The 19,033-nt window shown below is 43.4% G+C and overlaps 1 protein-coding gene across 2 annotated transcripts; it reads left to right on the top strand.

Moving 5' to 3' along the window:
- Nucleotides 1-696: 696 nt before the first annotated feature.
- On the top strand, nt 697-17,976 carry ISOC1 (isochorismatase domain containing 1). Of its 2 annotated transcripts, none has more exons than XM_035014046.1 (5): nt 697-990; nt 10,194-10,313; nt 10,419-10,622; nt 12,251-12,367; nt 17,600-17,976. In XM_035014046.1, exons 1-5 carry the CDS (start codon nt 733-735, stop codon nt 17,744-17,746), a joined length of 846 nt encoding a protein of 281 aa, XP_034869937.1. In that variant the 5' UTR covers nt 697-732; the 3' UTR covers nt 17,747-17,976. The 2 variants fall into 2 exon arrangements, with proteins under 2 accessions (XP_034869937.1, XP_034869936.1); XM_035014045.1 differs by having other exon boundaries at nt 698-1,035.
- Nucleotides 17,977-19,033: the final 1,057 nt, after the last annotated feature.

Consider the following 19,033-nt stretch of genomic DNA (forward strand, 5'->3'; position numbering starts at 1 on the left):
GGATTACTTTATTTGACCTTTTACTCACTTAAAAACAGAAAAACTCAGTTTGAATATAAAGTCTCGATTTTTACTCATAGACCTCTTTATATTTTGCAATTCCCAATCCAAGTTCTCCGTGAAATTGGGTTGAGATCAAGGGAGGCCAAGATCTCAAATTCACTCCTGGAGATAACTGTATTCCACGGGACTGAAAAAATAGGAACTTCGGGGCCTCGGATGGCCCTCCCAAGGAAACATGAGATTCTGCTGCTCTCCTTAGGGTCTCTATCAGTCCGACCTATCGGTTTTGACATCCCTGCTGCCACCCCCGAAGAGGACTGCCCGCCTGTCTCCGCACAAGGCCAACAGGTAACCCGTCCCGGCAGATTCAGCCAGGCAGGCCTGGGTCCCCAGGCACTACGTAAAGTCCCCGCGAACAGCGCTCTTTCGGAGGGGGGCGGGGCGCGGGCGAAGGGGCGGGGGCACACACCTCTCCCGCGCACTAGGCAGGTCCAGGTTGGAGGGGGCGGTCCCGGCGGCGGGCGCAGGCGCTGGCCCGCGCGCACCCCGGCCCCCAGCCCAGCCCCCCGCCGCAGTCCGCCCTCTGCGGGGCGGGGAAGGGCGCGCGAGCGGCAGCCGCCAGGGCCCGCCCCTTCGCCTCCCCGAGCGGGCGGGCGGGGAGGCGGGGCCGCGGCGGCCGGCCCTGTCTGCGCCTCGCTGGCCTCGGAGCTGGCAGACGCTCGGGGGAACATGGCGGCGGCGGAGCTGGCTGTCCCGGCGCTCGCCAGTAGCGGCGGCGCGGGGGCGCCGTCGGGCACGGTCCCCGTGCTCTTCTGCTTCTCGGTCTTCGCGCGGCCCTCGTCCGTGCCGCACGGCGCGGGCTACGAGCTGCTCATCCAGAAGTTCCTCAGCCTGTACGGCGACCAGATCGACATGCACCGCAAATTCGTGGTGCAGCTCTTCGCCGAGGAGTGGGGCCAGTACGTGGACCTGCCCAAGGGCTTCGCGGTGAGCGAGCGCTGCAAGGTCCGCCTCGTGCCGCTTCAGGTCCAGGTGGGTCCCGCGGGAGGGCCGCGCGCCCCGCCACCGTGCCCGGTACCCGCGCGTCCCTGTCTCCGCCCCCGCCGCGCTCCTCAGGTGCCCCGCGCCGCCCTGGCGCCGGGCCCTGCGCGCCTCGCTGGCTTGGAAGGGCTGCGCCGCGACTGCAGTCCTTGGGGACGGCCCAGAGAATGGGCCATCCGAGGGTGACGGTCACCAGCTGTCCTCGCCCGAAGCGGGGGCGTGGGCCTCCCGGCGCGTCCGGCAGCGCGAACGCCCCCACGTGTGTGGTCCTCGACCGCCCGCACCCGCTTTGTGTGCCAGGAGCAAGTCCAGCCGCCTGCGTAAGCCCAGGGCCTGCGGTGCTAACTGTGATTCTCTGTGGGAGTGCTGCCGAGTGGGGTGAAGAGTTGACGCGGAGTGCTGGCCTAAGGGTTTGTTACCCGGAGTTGTGTTTACCACTTGCGGAAACACAGACTTCAGGAGTCCGACCTTTCCCGGCTCCTCTCCGCAGCTTACCGTTCCTGGAGCTTACGCCTCCCCTAACCTTCAGTGCGTTTTCTCGTCCTGGTACCTGGTTACTGAATCTGTTGATGATACACGCGTCGCCTCCGCTGAAAAAGTCATTTGACTCCAGGGCTGTAATACCTTGTTAATGACCCAACTTTCGCTCCACCAGCATTTTCCGATGGTGCTGGTTGCGAAAGTTGTTGCACCTGAGGATTATTTTTATAGCTTTTAGATATATATATATTTTTTTGAAGTCATGCACTAATAACTGTGCGAGCCTGTCTCTTGTCCTTTTTACGCTCAGAGGCTTCACTGGAGGATTTTTATGTTTGAAAAGCGAGGACATAAGGTATATTTTAGGTACTACACCATCAATTTTTCTTTCGTTGAGAAGCTGATAAGCCATTTCTTGGGAAGACCAAACTGAAATTTGGGAATCAGGCTTAGAAGGCATTTTAATATTCAAGTGTCATATTTATCTTTTTTTGTTTTTGCGTGTCGTATTCTTAAGATTATTCTCTAGTTGTTGTTTTTTTTTTTTCCCCCTAGCTGTAGTCAGCTAGCTGCAGAATTGGTTTTGTTTCTTATCACCCCAGCACCCATGCCAGAAGCTTCCAAAACAGATACTTTTACCTGGATAAATTTCCTGTGTTCAGAGGACAAAGGTTATGAGATTCCACTGTTTACCCCTGTGGGGATCCTAGAGGGATGATCTCTGATACCCCAGATTTGCCCTGTTTTCCAGACAGAGAATTGTGAGAATTGTGGTGGGTAGGTGTTTACTAGCCCCCCATTTTTATGTCTTCAAGAGTTTTCATGGCTGACACCTCTCTGCAGCCTTCCTTGTCAGTGTATTTAGGTTATTGTTGCCAAAATACCCAAGAAGTTGGATGCACCTTTGACAAATCCATTAATAAAGGCCAGAATCCAAATTCTAACTGAGGAGGTCTGGAGCTGAACTGAAGATGCAGACTTCTTTGTGATGCATTTCCTGTAGTGGTTGGGAGGGAGGGTGGGCTCTACCTAGTAAGATGTTGTCAAACTAGCTACCCCCCGCACCCCACATTTCTAAGTCTGTTTTAACCCCCCAAAGTTCAGATTTATTTATTTTGAAACATTCAAGGCCTAGGTCTGCCAACTCTTTTTAATGAAACATTCTGGAAATTAATGATGTATATGTGTATACCTGAAATGTCCTGTACATTCTCAAAAGCCATTTTATAATTCAGGTGACTTGTGGCTTTTGCTTGGTATAGGAGATAACATTTTTTTTGGTGCTGATGTTTAAAATAATTATAATAATAGCACAACTCTGTTCCATCTTTTTAAAAATGTTATTTATAGCCCACTAAATAGCCCAAGAGTTCTTAAGAGTCTGTTATATAATACTTTAAATATTTTAAAGTTTTTAACAATATTTTTCTTTATATTATCTCCTTTTAGTAATCATAATACTATGACTTCTTCGGTCCGCTGCCTCCTCCAGCCATAAAATAAATGTGGAAGGCTACACACACTCCATATATATCCGTAAAGCTATGCTGATACCTATTTGTATGTATATATGTGTCTATATATATATAGACACATGTATCCTTATGTGTGTATATACTCAGAAGTGAAAGGGAAGATAGTTCTTTTCATGAACGTTTTATTACACGTTTTTGGAACCTAGCTGTATGATCCTAGAGACATGGACATTTTATAGCTAAATGAGACCATAGAGTTCATCACAAGAACATTTGAGTGGCAGCTTTAAATGCCTGGCACGATGAATCCAAACATGGATAAGACCCCATTCTTGTTCCTTACCTGATAAGCTAACTCTCATTTTGCAAAAGAATGGAAAATAGAGGAAATTTGCCCAAGGTTCTCTGGTAATGGTGGGGCATCAAGTCCTCCCTCGTAGCTGACTATAGCATTCATCTTCTCTCTTCGTGCTTAATGAAAATATCAAGCAGAATAGAGGACAGGCCACAGACTTGAGCTTGTAATATTATTTGTTTGGCTGGTGTTCACTGTCCTTTGGAATCAATGCCTGTCACTTAGGAAGGCTCAAGATGGCCCATCAGTGAGGCCGTGTTCCTGGGGCACGATAGGCCCTTTCTCCCAGAGGCAGGGACAGAGAGCATAAGTTTGGCCCCATGTAATCCACTGCTTAAATAATATAACTTGTTATTTCCTTGACCATAGAGCTTAGAGCCTCTAGGGCCCTGGCTCACATACTGTATATTCTAGAGTATATTCTTAATTTTCATAGGGGAATGACTTTCTTTTCATGTTTGTTCTGTTACTGCTATGACCTTGACCTTGTAAAACGCGGTGGTTTCCTGTGCCATACTTGTGCACCTGTGGTGGGTTAGCGGTTCTGTGGGGACCGATCGTTGAGACCCTCGGTGTCAGTATGGGACTTTGGAGTGTCGCCTTCTCTGAAGTCATCTGTCACAGTGACTGAGCATCTGCTGACAGCTCAGGTAGCTGAAGACAGCTCATGTTTTATGTGTCTTCGGCTTTGTCAGAATGTTTGAAGTCTGAGGCGTTTTGAGACGCGGAGGAAGAAAGGTAAATGAGAGGATTAAACGGTGGGCATTTGGGTCATTTTTATAACTTACAAGTTTTAATTTTTCCAAAGGCATTTCCCAAGTTTTTACTAACGGAAGCATTCAACCCTGGAAACTCCTGTACATTTGATATCCTACCACCACCAGTGTATTTTCCAGCTTGTCACCATGGAAGGCAGAGCCCGAACAGAAGAGAGGAAGAGGTGGACATGAGGAGGAGGATGCCAATGGGCCATTTTGCCTCCGTATGGAGGAGGGAAGGCTCTGGCAGCTTCGTGTGGGGCGGGAGATAAGGACTTCCCTGGGAACGTTATTTTGACCTTCCCTGAGATGGTTAATTGGGAAGGGATTTGGCTCCATCACCTTCACTTTCTTAGAGGTTTATTACTACTGTTATTATTTTTAACAGAGGGCATGACATTTACTAGCCAGAAGAGACACCAGAGTTCATGGTGGGAAGGGAGAGAAGACAGGGTTTGGGAAGAAGAAGAAAAGGAATCTGTCCCCCCTTGGGCTCGCTGGTTTGAAGGTGGTGATTTCTGATTATGAAACCTTTACTGTGGGAGCACGTAGGAGGAGCAGATAGATAGTAATGCTCAGAAACAGTAGAAGCAGGCGGGACAGATCTCTGGGAGGTGAACAGTGTCAGGGCACTGAGAGGAAACATCTGGATCATGAGGGATGTGGTTGGTCTCTCCCCCATTGGTTTGATGGGATTTTGTGTGTGTGTGTATATATGTGTGTGTAACTTCCAAAAAATTTAACATTTTAGATTACTGCACTGTATGCTTTTTTCCCCTTGTGGAGGCTACCTGTAAATAAGCTGTGTTTGAGCGTGGGAACTATGAATTTATTGATTGATTACATGAAGCCCATTGAAACCTTGAAGTAGCCCTCTGAGGTGGATACTGTTTTGTTGCTTTGTTACAGATTGAGACACTGCTGTTTGAAAATGTAAATGATTTGTCTGATTTCATGTAATTGAATTTAGGGAAATTGAGATTTGGTCTCAGAGTCTAACGCCCACAGCTCTGCTGTGTAGGGAGCCTTGTAACCCCAGGGGAATCACGTCATAAAACTCTGTTTTAAGGGAGTCCATGTTGGAGCAAAGCCTTGCTGTAGCTGTGGTAATCACATTTCGTTGCAAATACTTGTGAGTGAAATAATGATATCCGACCGCCCTTCTGGACTCTCTCCTGAGCACATCATGCCTATCTTGTGACTCTCATAGACTACCACGGTTTTGAACACATCCCACTTACGATTTGAAACTTTAATCATCCCTAAAGATACACAGTTTACTCACTGTAGTAGTTCGCGCTAGGAGGCTGTTATGACAAAGTACCACACACCGAGTGGCTTCTACAACAGCAGTCTATTTCTGCACAGTTCTGGAGGCTAGCAGTCAGTGTTGACTCCTTCTGAGGACCATGAGGGAGAACCTCTTCCATGCTTCTTTCCTGGCTCTTGGTGGTTTGCTGGCAATCTTTGGCATTGCTTGGCGTATAAACCCATCACCTTCATCGCTGCCTTCATGTTCCCAAGGCCTTCTCTGTCCAAATTGCCTCTTTTTATAAGGATGCTAGTCATGTTGGTGTCGGCACTCTACCCTGCCCTAGTGTGACCTCATCTTGACTAATTATTTTTCAATGATTCTGTTTCCAAATAAGGTCACTTTCTGAGGTCCGAGGGGTTAGGAATTCAACATACGGATTTTGGGGAACAGAATTCAACATGTAACACTCACTGTGAATTGCTTTTATGGAAGAACAGAACTGGGGCACGGAAAGAGCATCACTGAGCAAGGTCAGCCTCCCTGTATGTGCCCGTCCTGAGTAACCAGGGACACTTAGCAGAGGAGGGACACGTTCCTTGCAGATGGACAGCCACTGTTAGAAAATGGTCAGAACATAGGTGGTAGTGAAGAAAGGGGAATACTGTCATGATAACCATAATAATGGGACTTGGGGGTGAAAAGTCTTTTGACTGTGAAATTTAAGGTCAGATTCCAGGTATGACATTTCTTAAGAAAGTGGACAAAAATTTATACTTGAAATTGATCTCTGAAACTCTTGCTTGAGGAGGCTGTTGGCTCTGATCAGTTTTTTGTATTTAAATAGGTTTATTGAAATATGTATTATCTATGTGTGTGTATGTATAGAGATGTTTGTAGATACATAGGTATATGAAAGTGTGTATACACACACATATTTTTATATGTGATTTTTTTCATGTTTCTTGAATATGCAATGATCTGTAATTGCTGTTTTTTACTTGTGACGGCATTTGGTCAAGTGTACTTTTAATTTGTTATCTTGCAGTTAGAGCGTGTGTCTGAGCAGCATTTTTAGTTATCTACAAGGTTTGGGTTTAAGAGAAATTCATGACTGAAATTAGGAAGTCTCCGGATTTGGGGCACCTAGGTGGTTCAGTCATTAAGCGTCTGCCTTTGGCTCAGGTCATGATCCCGGGGCCCTAGGATCGAGCCCTGCATCAGGCTCTCTGCTCGGTGGGAAGCCCGCTTCTCCCTTTCCCACTGTTCTCTCTTGCTCGCTGTATCTCTCTGTCAAATAAATAAATAAAATCTTTAAAAAAAAAAAAAAAAGTCTCCGGATTTTAGACTCAGGGTGTAATTTAATAACTTACTTGAATTCATGTGGACTTGGGGGCAAGTTGGCGGGACATGGTGAGAGTTTTTCAGGGTTGTTTTTTTGTTTTGTTTTTTCTCCTTTTTATTGTAGCCTCAAAGCCTTCTTTTTGGCTTATCAATTATGCAGGTTATTCATAAAGTAGCATTTTCTTTCCCCAACTACCATAGCGTAGGGATACTTTTTTTGTTGTTTTCTTTAAAAAAAAAAAAAATAAGCTTTTAGTTTTAGCGTAGTGTTAGACTTACAGCAAAGTTGCAGAGATCGCTCAGAGAGATCCTGGATACTTGTACCTAGTTTCCCCCCCTGACTAACATCTTACATTACTGGGCACAATGCTGGTCACAGCCAAGGAACCAGCATTGGTACGTATGATTCTCTGAGCTCTACACTGTATTCACATTACACCAGTTTTTCCCGAGTGCCATTTTTCTCTTCTACAATCCATTCTTGGATGCTAATTATGTCTAGTTGTCATGTCTTCCTAGGCTCCCCTGGGCAATGACAGTTTTTCAGATTTGTATTGTTTTTGATGACATGATGGTTTTGACGAGTATTGGTCAGATATTTTGGTAGAATGTACCTCGGTTTTGGTTTATCTGATGTTTTTCTCATGCTTCAAATGGGGTTGTGGGATTTTGAGAGGCAGATCGTGAAGGTCATTCTCATCACATTTTTTTCAAGACGGTACGCTATCAATGTGGCATCACTGATTATCTCGGTTTTGATCACCTGGCTGAGGCAGTGTCTGCCAGGTTTTTCCACTGTCAATAGTCACCTGACCCCTTCTATATTCTACTTTGAGGAAGCAGATTACTTCATGCCACATCCAAGGGGATGTCAGGAGTTGGACTCTGCCTTACACAGAGGAGGATATCTGGGCATTTTTGATTCACTAAATTATAACCAGTTTTCTCTGCACAAAAACATGCCTTGTCACATTATCTCTGTCGTTTCTGTTTGCTGAAGGTTAATAGATGAGTTCCTGTACTAAAAGCGTTTTGCAAGGTGCTGAGGATTTTATGGCAGCATTTTCTGACATCCTCAGTCTGTGTCTACTATGACATATATCTGATGTGGCCCCCTGCCCAGAACAGGAGACCTCACAGCTGAAAGGAGGTAGGAACAGAAACCCCAGGAGACCACAACTATGAATATTTAGGGTTTCTGGGTAGGTAAGGCTTTATTCCTTTAAGTATCCCAGTAGTAAATATTTTGGCCACTTCAATATCGTGGTCCTGAAGTATTATATAATTTAACATTTTCTTATTGAGTGTGCTAAAATGTCCCAATTTATAAGTTATATACATACTTCTCCACTAGAAGTCTAGATGTGGAACTAGTTGAGTTTTGATCTTTTAGTGTATTTTGAATCTTGTCTCTGTCATCTATCATTTCTTGCCGATACCAGTTTGCCTATCTCCAGCAGCTTCCGTTCTGATCTGCTGTTTATAACCTTCTGTGAATTTAGGGTCAGGACGACTAAACTTGTTAGGAATGCATACTGAGTTCGTCCATTATCTGAGATGAGATCTGCAAGCTGGAGATAAAGCAGCTATGAGCCCTAAGTATGATAATGGTTGGCCATCCGGCACACTTACTTTGGTTTACTTGGCCTGCTTACTGCTCTCACTGCTGTGGAATGACGAGAATGGCTGAGTTGCATTGCTCTAATTTGAAACTGACCAGTTGCAGGTAAACCACATTCCATCATGTGCCCTAAACACATTGTAGGTGTCTAGGGACCCACTTAGACTTTGAGCCCTTTGATCCAAAATTTAATTTTTCCTGAGAATTTAAAATACCTATTTATAAATAGTGATTGGTTTTAAAAATTGTGTCCTAGGTACTTATATATACATGCTCACTGTTTTGGAAAATGACACTTGCATTAAAAATTTAAGGGGGCAAACAGTTAAAGATAGAATATATAATTTAAGATGCTTGAATATTTATTTTAATCATACTTTATTGGCAAGGTGGGAAACCCTATGCATAGTGTTAGAATTACAGATGGCACTCCCATTCTGCCATGAACTTGGTCTGAAGGGAGATGGGTACCAGAGCACCTAGATAAGAAAGTACAAACTCACTGGAAGGATAAAAGATTCCTTTTAATGATTCACTTAATTCCTGTAGTGACTGTTTCCTGAGAGTAGCCCTCAGTGGTAGGGTCTGTAGGGAGGGTCTAGGGCCAGGCTGGTGGGGAAGCCATCACCATGTAATTGGGACACAGGTTTCTCTAGAAAATTATTAACAGCTATTATCCATGGGTGGTTTTAGGGCGAAATGGGAAAGTTAGAGGGGAGATCTAAGGGCTCGCTAGTAAGAGGAGGGGCGTGGGTTCATTCAGGACTGGACTGCTTCCTCTACAGTGCTTTCTGAACTTTGAGAAGGTAAGAAGAAAAGCATCATGGACCTTTAAGAATCCATGAGTGACATGAAGTTCTTAACATTCACCAGTGGTTTTCACTTCTTTTGTAGATTCATACTGGGCCCAAGTTGTTCCTGTAGAGCGACTCTGGCAATTAATTAAAGCTGGGTAATCTAATGCCTGTTTTTAACCTTAATTCATTAATTTCTTGATGGTGATGAATATGTTGAAGAATGCAGGTGTCCAGTTTATGTCTGTCCATTGAACAGTGGTGATGTGCCTGGCATCATTTCATTGCATTTCTTTTTTGAACTCTGAGAGAAGTTATTCCTGAGAACAGCATCTTAATATTTCTGTCTTGATGACAGAGCGATTCTGGATTTGTTTCTGTTTTTTCAGTTTTATGTTCCATAGTCTCTGCTACAGATTATTTTCAGGATTACTTTTCGTACTTGTAAGCAGTGCCATCATCAAACTTAGTTGTTTACTATTGTAACATTTTTTTCTAATTAAAAGCAATGCATATTTTTAAATAACATTTGGGAGGGTTTTTAAGTAGCATTTGGAGAAGGTATGAAACGTATAAAGAAAAAATATTACCAGCACCCATAACTGTGTAACTACTTGTTAATACTTTCATATATTTGCTTCTGCCTTCTATTTATATTTTTACATGATTGAGATACTGTTGAACTGTGCTCTCTTTTTAAAATTAACATTATATCATGAGTATTTCTTCATAGGTGGTTCAGATATTTTGAACACTTATTTTCATATGTTATTTTAGTTCTCTAAAACAATGTTTTATCATGGGACTGTGTTAAAATTTGTGAAATCATTTCTGTATTGTTGGTCCTTGGTTTATTTCTCATTTTCACTATTAAAAGCAATTCAGTCAACATCTTTGTGGATAACTTTTTTTTTTTCCTGTAATTCAGATCTCTTCTTTTGGATAATAGTTGTAGAAATTGGCTTACTGGGTCAAACAGTAGGAACACTTTTCTCCTTTATTGACCTCCACTGAAAATAAATGTCGTTGTATAACGAGTGCTAAATCATTCTTTTTTCTTTTCTCCTCAGCTCACCACCCTGGGAAATCTTACACCTTCAAGCACTGTGTTTTTCTGCTGTGATATGCAGGAACGATTCAGACCAGCCATCAAATATTTCGGGGATATTATTAGTGTGGGACAAAGATTGGTATGTTTGCTTGTTTATTTTTTCCAATTTCCTGAAGCATGGTATACATGTATATATTTACAGATATGTATATTGCTAATTATCCTTGGTTTTTGTTTTTTCCAGTTACAAGGGGCCCGAATGTTAGGAATTCCAGTTATTGTAACAGAACAGTACCCTAAAGGTCTTGGAAGCACCGTTCAAGAAATTGATCTAACAGGTGTAAAACTCGTCCTTCCAAAGACCAAGTTTTCAATGGTAGTACCAGAAGTAGAAGCAGCGTTAGCCGAGATTCCTGGAGTCCGGAGTGTTGTATTATTTGGAGTAGAAGTAAGTGCCTATTGTTATGTTTGGGATACAATATCATTTGTAGAAGAACTTGGTTATTTTGACAGTGCAATTTTATATATAGACTAGGTGGTAGGTGATAGTAATGATGAAAAACATCCACCCTTTATTGAGTGTTGACTCTTTGCATGGCAGTGATCTGTATCTCTTCATTCATTTAACACTCCCAGTGACTTTCTGAGCCAATGAAGTACTTTTGGTCTCCCCCTGTTACAGATGAGGAAACTAAAACACACATGCTGTACAATTTGCTTGAGGCATGTAGCTGGTTAAGGGATGGAGTTGGATTTGAATCTAGGCTGATCAATTCTTGGGCCTTTGCTTTTAACTACTACTTTTGGGGCACATTTTCATCAGAGGCGTTATTTTTATTTATGTGTTGTAGGATTTCACCTTGGTCATATTTTTGCTGTAGAAAAACCTTAGAGGTCATGTAGTTCATTGTCCTTTATGCTTAAATCACTGACATATCTTTTTAAAAAATACTCATGGATTCCTCATGCTGATTAAAATGATTTTTGTTGATCTCTTTTTTTGCATATATATAAACAAGATATATGTATTTATTCATAGCATTTAAACAGCTATTGAATTACATTTAAGAATTATGGAAAAAATCATAAATACAATGAAATCCAAATAGTATTAATTTAATATACCTATGATGGTAGGTTTTATACAGTAGGTTTTAAGAGTAGAAAGATGCAGCCTTAGGTTTAGGTGTGCATTAAATATTTTTGTATCTTGACTTCAATAATGATAATATAGAGGAAGCCTGTTTATGTAAATAGGTCATGCCAAATATTGTCGCTGACTTGGGCACTTTTTTTGCTCATTCATCATTATTAGACCTCACGCCTAATCAAAATCATCTTTGAACACTCCTCCAGTGCCAATTTTAATGGCATGTCAGTTGATAATTCTCCAAAGCTCACTCGTCACGTGCACATAAGGTTGGCATCCTGGTATTATTGAAATGTGCTTTCATTGCTTATATAATGGAGCTCTTGTCGGGCGTGGTTTTGCTCTGTATTCTCTGCTAATGAATTGTTACAAGTTAGTACCTACAAAGATGGAATCTCTATAATACATCTGCCTGTGCTGTATACTGGATACTTTTTGCCTTTGTCACTTGTTATTTTTAACTTGGCCCACCTTTACTACTGGATACCTCGTACCAACTTAGTTTTTCTACTCATTTCTCCGTCTGCAGAACTGCTGGCTCATTCTTTGTGTTAGGCACTCAGAGTGAGTTCAGAAATAAACCAACCGTGAGTGGCATCAGAATGGAGTGGTAGTAGCCAGCCCTAGGAAGGTCATCCAGATGACAGATGAAAATCTTTTTAAAAAAATTCTCATGGAGCTCCAAGAATATGTTCGAGGATCCTAGTGTGAGGAAGCGTGAGGTAGTGCAATTTCTGACTTTACAGTGAGGAAACCAAAGCCTGAGGTGCTGTTTATTTTCAAGATCACCTGGCAAGTTAGAGGCAAAACCAGATATAGGACAAGGTCATGAGAACTGTAGTGCTTTTTCCTGCTTTATCGTGTTGTCGCACGTTTGTGAAATGTGTGACTGCATTATTACGTAGGATTTTTAATTTTCCTCCTAGACTCATGTGTGCATCCAGCAAACAGCTCTGGAGCTCGTTGGCCGAGGTATTGAGGTTCATATTGTTGCTGATGCCACCTCATCGAGAAGCATGATGGATCGGATGTTTGCTCTTGAGGTAATTGTCCTGCTTGAAAATAAATAATTTATCAACGTTTCCCAATTAATTCGAAGAATCATGAATACTTCATAGCAATGAAAGAGTGACATCTTCAATTTTAGTTTCTTCTAACAACATCAGACTCATCGACTTCCAGAGTCTTGATGGTGCGCTGACCGCCCTTTGAGGTCTTGCCACTAAATCTTGTTTCATATCCTCTCTCTCCTCAGATCTAGATTTCTGGTGACACCAAAAGCTCTTGTACATCTTTCCTCATAACTTTGCTATAGTTTTTTTTTTTTTTTATTCTTATGTTAATCCCCATACATTACATCATTAGTTTTAGATGAAGTGTTCCATGATTCATTGTTTGTGCATAACACCCAGTGCTCCATGCAGAATGTGCCCTCCTCAATACCCACCACCAGGCTAACCCATCCTCCCACCCCCCTCCCCTCTAGAACCCTGTTTGTTTTTCAGAGTCCATCATCTCTCATGGTTCCTCTACCCCTCCGATTTCCCCCACTTCATTCTTCCCCTCCCGCTACCTTCTTCTTCTTCTTCTTTTTTTTTTTCTTAACATATATTGCATTATTTGTTTCAGAGGTACAGATCTGAGATTCAACAGTCTTGCACAGTTCACAGCGCTTACCAGAGCACATACCCTCCCCAGTGTCCATCACCCAGTCACCCCATCCCTCCCATCCCACCCCCCACTCCAACAACACTCAGTTTGTTTCCTGCGATTAAGAATTCTTCATATCAGTGAGGTCATATGATACATGTCTTTCTCTGTTTGACTTATTTCACTCAACATAATACCCTCCAGTTCCATCCACGTCATTGCAAATGGCAAGATCTCATTCCTTTTGATGGCTGCATAATATTCCATTGTATATATATACCACCTCTTCTTTATCCATTCATCTGTCGATGGACATCTTGGCTCTTTCCACAGTTTGGCTATTGTGGACATTGCTGCTATAAACATCGGGGTGCAAGAACCCCTTCGGATCCCTACTTTTGTATCTTTGGGGTAAATACCCAGTAGACTTTGCTATAGTTTGATGCATGAACTTGTAAGAGGCATTCTGGTAAGCTTAATCTGCCTCATTTGAGAGATTTGCAAATCAGAAACAGCCCACCGAGGTTGAACTCAGCCCAGCCCTAGGGCATGGTGGGCCTAAGCCTGGTTCAGCCTCTGTTGGGTTTCCTTGGACTTGAATTTCTGGGCATGGGAGGTGTGTCGCTGCCTGTGAATGCCACTCACACACAGTGTTTCTTGGCTGTCTGCCCCAGAGGGTCAGGGTGGACCACGGTCAGGGAATCAGAGATGTTTTGTCAGTGTTGCTTAACAGTACTCTTTCATAAGCGTTTTCTCTTCCAAGACTGTTGAAAAGCAAACTACCACGTAATCCTTTGAAACAGGTCACTCCATATTGTGGATTGTTGTCTCTCTCACATTTAATTCTAGTTCTGTAATAATTTTAGAGTCATGTCCATGTGGATTGAGTTGGCATGTTCTTTAACTGATGATTTTTACTGAGAATGGGAGATACAGATATTTTTGTCGTTGTTGAGATCCTCCGGTGTTCTGGCCCAAGCTGGCCTATGAACCACTTTCTCTGTTGGACTGCAAAGTCATCGCGTGAGCTGAGAGCGTTCCCAGGGGCGTTGAGGTAGAGCACATGAGAGCGTCAGAGGCCAGGAAGGAGCAAAGTCAGTGCAGGGGGCCGATGCAGAAGCAAGTCGGGGCTTGGCAGCAGCAGTTTCTTTTTTTTTTTTAAAGATTTTATTTATTTATTTGAGAGAGAGAATGAGATAGAGAATGAGAGCACAAGGGGGGGAGCGGGAGAGGGAGAAGCAGACTCTCCGCTGAGCAGGGGAGCCCGACGCGGGACTCGATCCCAGGACTCCAGGATCATGACCTGAGCCGAAGGCAGTCGCTTAACCAACTGAGCCACCCAGGCGCCCGGCAGCAGCAGTTTCTTTAAGGCCCTGGTTGGCCGTCCCTTCTCTAGGAAGGCTGAGCTCCAGAACTTAAAGTGTTTCCACGGAAGTGGAAAACTAAAAACATCCAAAAATAGCAATAATCTTGCTTGTAAAGAAATTGCAAGGACTTTTTGTCCTCCGATCAAATCAGTTTTTGAGACATGTCTTTATTATGGCATTTATTACAGAAAATTATGATGGTTGGCACTTCTGTCTTCTCCTAAGACTGGGAATAAAAACATGGTGAACCTCTTCACCGTCTGACACTCTTTGAGAAGTAGTCTGACCTCAGTGATTAGGAGTCCAGACCCTGGAGGGATAACACGGGTTTGAACGCAGGTCTTAATTTTCAATGGAGGTGTTGTAGTCTGTACCTGAGTTATTGGGAGAAAGGTTAGGTTTTTTTTTCTCTTACTGTAGGACTTTGAAAGTTAAAGAGCAATCCGGCCAGCTCGCCTTCCCTGTTCCTATGTTCTGAAGGAACAGGGACTACTTTAGAACATAGCTACTCACGGAATTCCTGAGACTACCCGTATTGCCTGTTGAGATTATTATACTAGTAAGATTTATAGTTACTATTACTGAAACTTCAGTGCTGGCGTTTGTGGCATGTGCTTTCTTCAACAGAATATTTTGAGCACCGACCATTTGTCAGGCATTGTTTTTTCCAACTAGTAATTGTAGAGTAAATGTAGAATAAAATAGAATGAAACCCTCTCTGGAGCTTGATACCCTTGGACTTGTGGGGGCGCAGGGGGTGTTCATGTTGATTGGAAATTTACTGGGTTTAGGTTTTTTTTCCCCCTTTGCCCTCTCTGAAAGCCTCGTGGCTTTGTGCCCTTGCATTTGAGGTTTGTGGGTCAGAGTAACTTTGCCTTTGGCCTTGCTGGACTGGTTTTGTGAGTGTAGGGGATGGACTTGGGAAGCCGACGAAGCCCTATACCTGTGTGCATTAAAGAGCCGCTGTTTGAAGTTTTCACCTCATTTTCAGCCAGGAGAGAAACAGAGTTTGGGAGCAGGGCTGTAGGTGTCCTAATAGCGCACGTGAGTGTGCACAGACCTGCCCGTGTCTACAGAAGCTGTTGCTTTTCTCTTTCTGCCCGGTCACCTTTCAGTTTGGGGTTGGCAGGCACTGTGGGAAGGTCCGGGAGGCTGTTTGGAAAACTTTGCATGTTGCTGAGCCACGCCTTCTGCTTACACAGGGTTTTGGCTTGATTTTTTTTTTTTTTTTGAATCCAGTCAACCTTGGGCATATCTCCGTCTTGAAGCTACGGAATGCTGCCCCTTGGTGTCAGTTGACTAAGATGTGTCTCTGTGCCTCGAGCATCCCAGCCTCCCTCTGCCCCGGTGACCCAACTCTCAGCCTCACCGAGGAGTGTTGGCCTGGAGTCACCCAGACTGTGGTCAGCGGAGCACTGGGGAAAGCTGGTGTTTTGGGGGTCATCAGCTTTCTTCCTTAGACCTGGGAACAGTTCTCTGTCCTTCCTGCCTCACGAAGGACCTAGAAAGATGAGCGAGAACTGACCTCTGTTGGCACTTTTGCACATATCAGGCACTTTCACAGACATTGCAAGTGTGTGATTGAGAATCAGAGTGAATCATTGAGTGTCCCCCGATTGAACCGCGGGCGGGGAGGGAGGCCGGGCCGGGCCTCCAGCTGGTGAGCGTGGGAGCCACGTTTGACACCTGACATGGCTGAGCTGCAGCTAGTCTTACATTTGCCCCCTGCTCTTCTCTGGGAGGGAAGCACACGGTCCTGGAGATTTCTAAAGGTTTTTTTTTTTAAAGATTTTATTTATTCATTTGAGACACAGAGATACAGAGAGAGAGAGAGAGAAAAAGCATGAGCAGGGAGAGAGGCATAGGGACAAGCAGGCTCCTCGCTGAACCAGGAGCCCGATGTGGGACTCGATCCCAGGACCCCGTGATCGTGACCTGAGCCGAAGGCAGACGCTTAACCATCTGAGCCACCCAGGTGCCCCAGCTAAAGGTTTTGATAGGATCGTCAGAAGTGGACTAAAAGAAGGACTTTAGTTTCCAGAAGTCTTTAGAAAACTCACTTTCGGGTATTTGTCCCCAACATAAAGGGTACCAGCACGCTTGGGTTTTTTTCTCCCTCTTTCCTGCATAATCCTGCTTGAGCATTCTGGTCAGCTGCTCTGCATGCTCTTCTGCACGTTCTGCTGGGCTGAGGTCCACGCTGGCTTCCCAAGAAGTGGGCTCTGGCTTCTCCCTCCTGCGTGCTTGGGGACAAAAAGGGAGAGTTTGCTCTGCCAGTGGGAAGGTTGGGCCTGCGCATCTGCAAGTGTCTGAAGGCTTCACCTTCACTCTACGAGGATGTCCTGGCTCTTGTCCTGACTCCTTCATGAGGAATGACTGCTCCGGGTCTTTTCCTCTGACCTGCCTAGGAATTGTGTTTAACCACCTGTCTTCCATGGTTCTTAGAGCTGATGGTTCTTGGGACAGCAGTTGGCCAGGTTTTTCCCTATGGTTTCTGATAATAGAGACAGCCAGAGAAGACATCTCTGACTCCAGAATTCTCTCTCATTCCCTTCTCTACCCCTCTCCTGCTTGTTCTCGACTTTGTCTTCTTTTCCCTCCTCTCTCCATCCTTCCCTCCTTGAGACTTCTGTCCTTGCTTCTCTATTACAATTCCACTGGGGCGATTTGGCAAGGACCTTCTTTGACCTGTCAGCGAAACTTTAAATTTTATGCTCTTGTTTCGTGATTCTGAAGTTTATGGTGGTGGCAGTGCTGGTGGGTCTGTTATCAGCCCAGGGGCACATTCTCACACGTTGCCTGAGGCTCTCCTACCACCAGTCATTTCTTATGAGAAGGACACACATCGCTGTATATCAGATGTATGTCAGATGTTTGGAGACAGAAAAAGGAAATCAAAGATCATTGTTTTACACTGATAGTCTTGATTTCCCTTTTGTCCCTGGCACTTAGAAGTCATAATATTAGCTTCATGTTTTCTTTTGCTTATTTCTAGTCTGTATTACTGATATCGAGAATAATCATAATCGGTTTGTTGTGTGATTAGTTTGAAATCTGTCCCCATCACTGGATTTGATGGTCTGGCTAAGGACCATGGTTTTTACACATGATCTTAGCCACAAGGCTAAGAAGCGATTGGACCATGGTTTTAATAGAAGACACTGATTATTGTGACCCGCCATAGCTTTTGCTGTTGTAATACAGTGTTCCTTGTTATGCTCATTTCTTGATTTGTCCTTTTTTTTTTTTTTTTTTAAGCGTCTTGCTCGAACCGGGATCATAGTGACCACGAGTGAGGCTGTTCTGCTACAGCTGGTGGCAGATAAAGACCATCCAAAATTCAAGGAAATTCAGAATTTAATTAAGGCGTGTGCTCCAGAGTCAGGCCTGCTTTCCAAAGTATAAGGACATTTGAAGGACTGGTATGGTACTCACCATCAGGTGACAGGGCTGTAAGCCCACACTAGCTCTTGTCTCTACTAGAATTAAAATGTTAAAGTCAAAACTTGGCTCCTTTTTTGCGCCTCTTAGTCAAACATAACCAGTTAGACCATTTGGGTGCCAGCATTTAGTTACAAATGTCAAAGGCTTCAGGTGCTGCCTATCTTCTTTTTCTTTTTTTTGTTAATGTGCTTTTATTTATTAAAAAAAATTATAATGGAGGTGTCTGTTTTGTGTATACTGTATCCACTGGTCATTTTTTTTTTTTCAAAGATTTTATTTATTTGAGAGAGAGAGAATGAGACAGAGAGAGCACATGAGAGGGGGGAGGGTCAGAGAGAGAAGCAGACTCCCCGCCGAGCAGGGAGCCCGATGCGGGACTCGATCCCGGGATTCCAGGATCATGACCTGAGCCGAAGGCAGTCGCTTAACCAACTGAGCCACCCAGGCGCCCGCCACTGGTCATTATTTTTTAAAGTGAATACTCTCGTGATGTTTTCTTAAATTGTTCACTGTAAAAAAAAAAAAAAAAAAAAAAGGACCGGTAATGATTTGACTTCCGTAGTATTGTTAAGATGTCTGTTGTAGTATGGACTCAGTGCTTTTACTTTACAAGTAGATTGAAATAGGATTATTAGGTGAGAATTTCAAACAGGCCTATGGATCATGCTACCCTTTCCTTCACAATGCAGTCAACTACTTGAGTGAGTTGCATTGATCTAACCAAATAAATGTATATTGAATAATTATATGTCTTTCTTGACATTGCTAATTTTCTTATTCTAGTTGCCATCACTCATTCTCTGTTAATGTTCTCTCTTTTTTTAGCAGAATCTTTTACTTAGAAATACTCATTGGGCCATTCTTTGTTTTAATTTTGCAAACAGAATGGTTTGCAATGTTATAAAATTAGTGGAGAGCTGTTTTAAATTTTTTACTTTGGCCAAATGTGTTTGCAACAGTGTTGAATACATCTTCTAATATGCACCAGATTTAGCAAAGAGTTACAGGTTGGATAAAATGGAGTTTTCAAACGTCCATATTCTTATTTGGTGTTTTCTCTACCTACCCTCCAAATATTATAGTTAATGCAAAGGCTTGAGTCATGATTTGGTCGTGTTAATTTTGTAGTCATTGCTACCCTTCAATAAATTTATTTTCTTTAAAAACTTATAAGACGGTTCTAAAACTTTTTTTTGTATTATGTGAAATATGGAACATTGCTGTCTTTTATATTAAAGTAATTAAAGA

This window comes from Mirounga leonina, unplaced genomic scaffold (assembly GCF_011800145.1).
Source record: "Mirounga leonina isolate KUSES-001 unplaced genomic scaffold, KU_Mleo_1.0 Mir_168, whole genome shotgun sequence".
Taxonomy (NCBI): domain Eukaryota; kingdom Metazoa; phylum Chordata; class Mammalia; order Carnivora; family Phocidae; genus Mirounga; species Mirounga leonina.

What these genes read in the sequence shown, in the direction of transcription:
- ISOC1 (XM_035014045.1), top strand. Translation starts at nt 733, where the DNA reads ATGGCGGCGGCGGAGCTGGCTGTCCCGGCGCTCGCCAGTAGCGGCGGC. An exon ending in TCGTGCCGCTTCAGGTCCAG is followed by an intron (nt 1,036 to 10,193) that starts GTGGGTCCCGCG and finishes TTTTCTCCTCAG; the next exon opens with CTCACCACCCTGGGAAATCT. An exon ending in TTGTATTATTTGGAGTAGAA is followed by an intron (nt 10,623 to 12,250) that starts GTAAGTGCCTAT and finishes TTTTCCTCCTAG; the next exon opens with ACTCATGTGTGCATCCAGCA.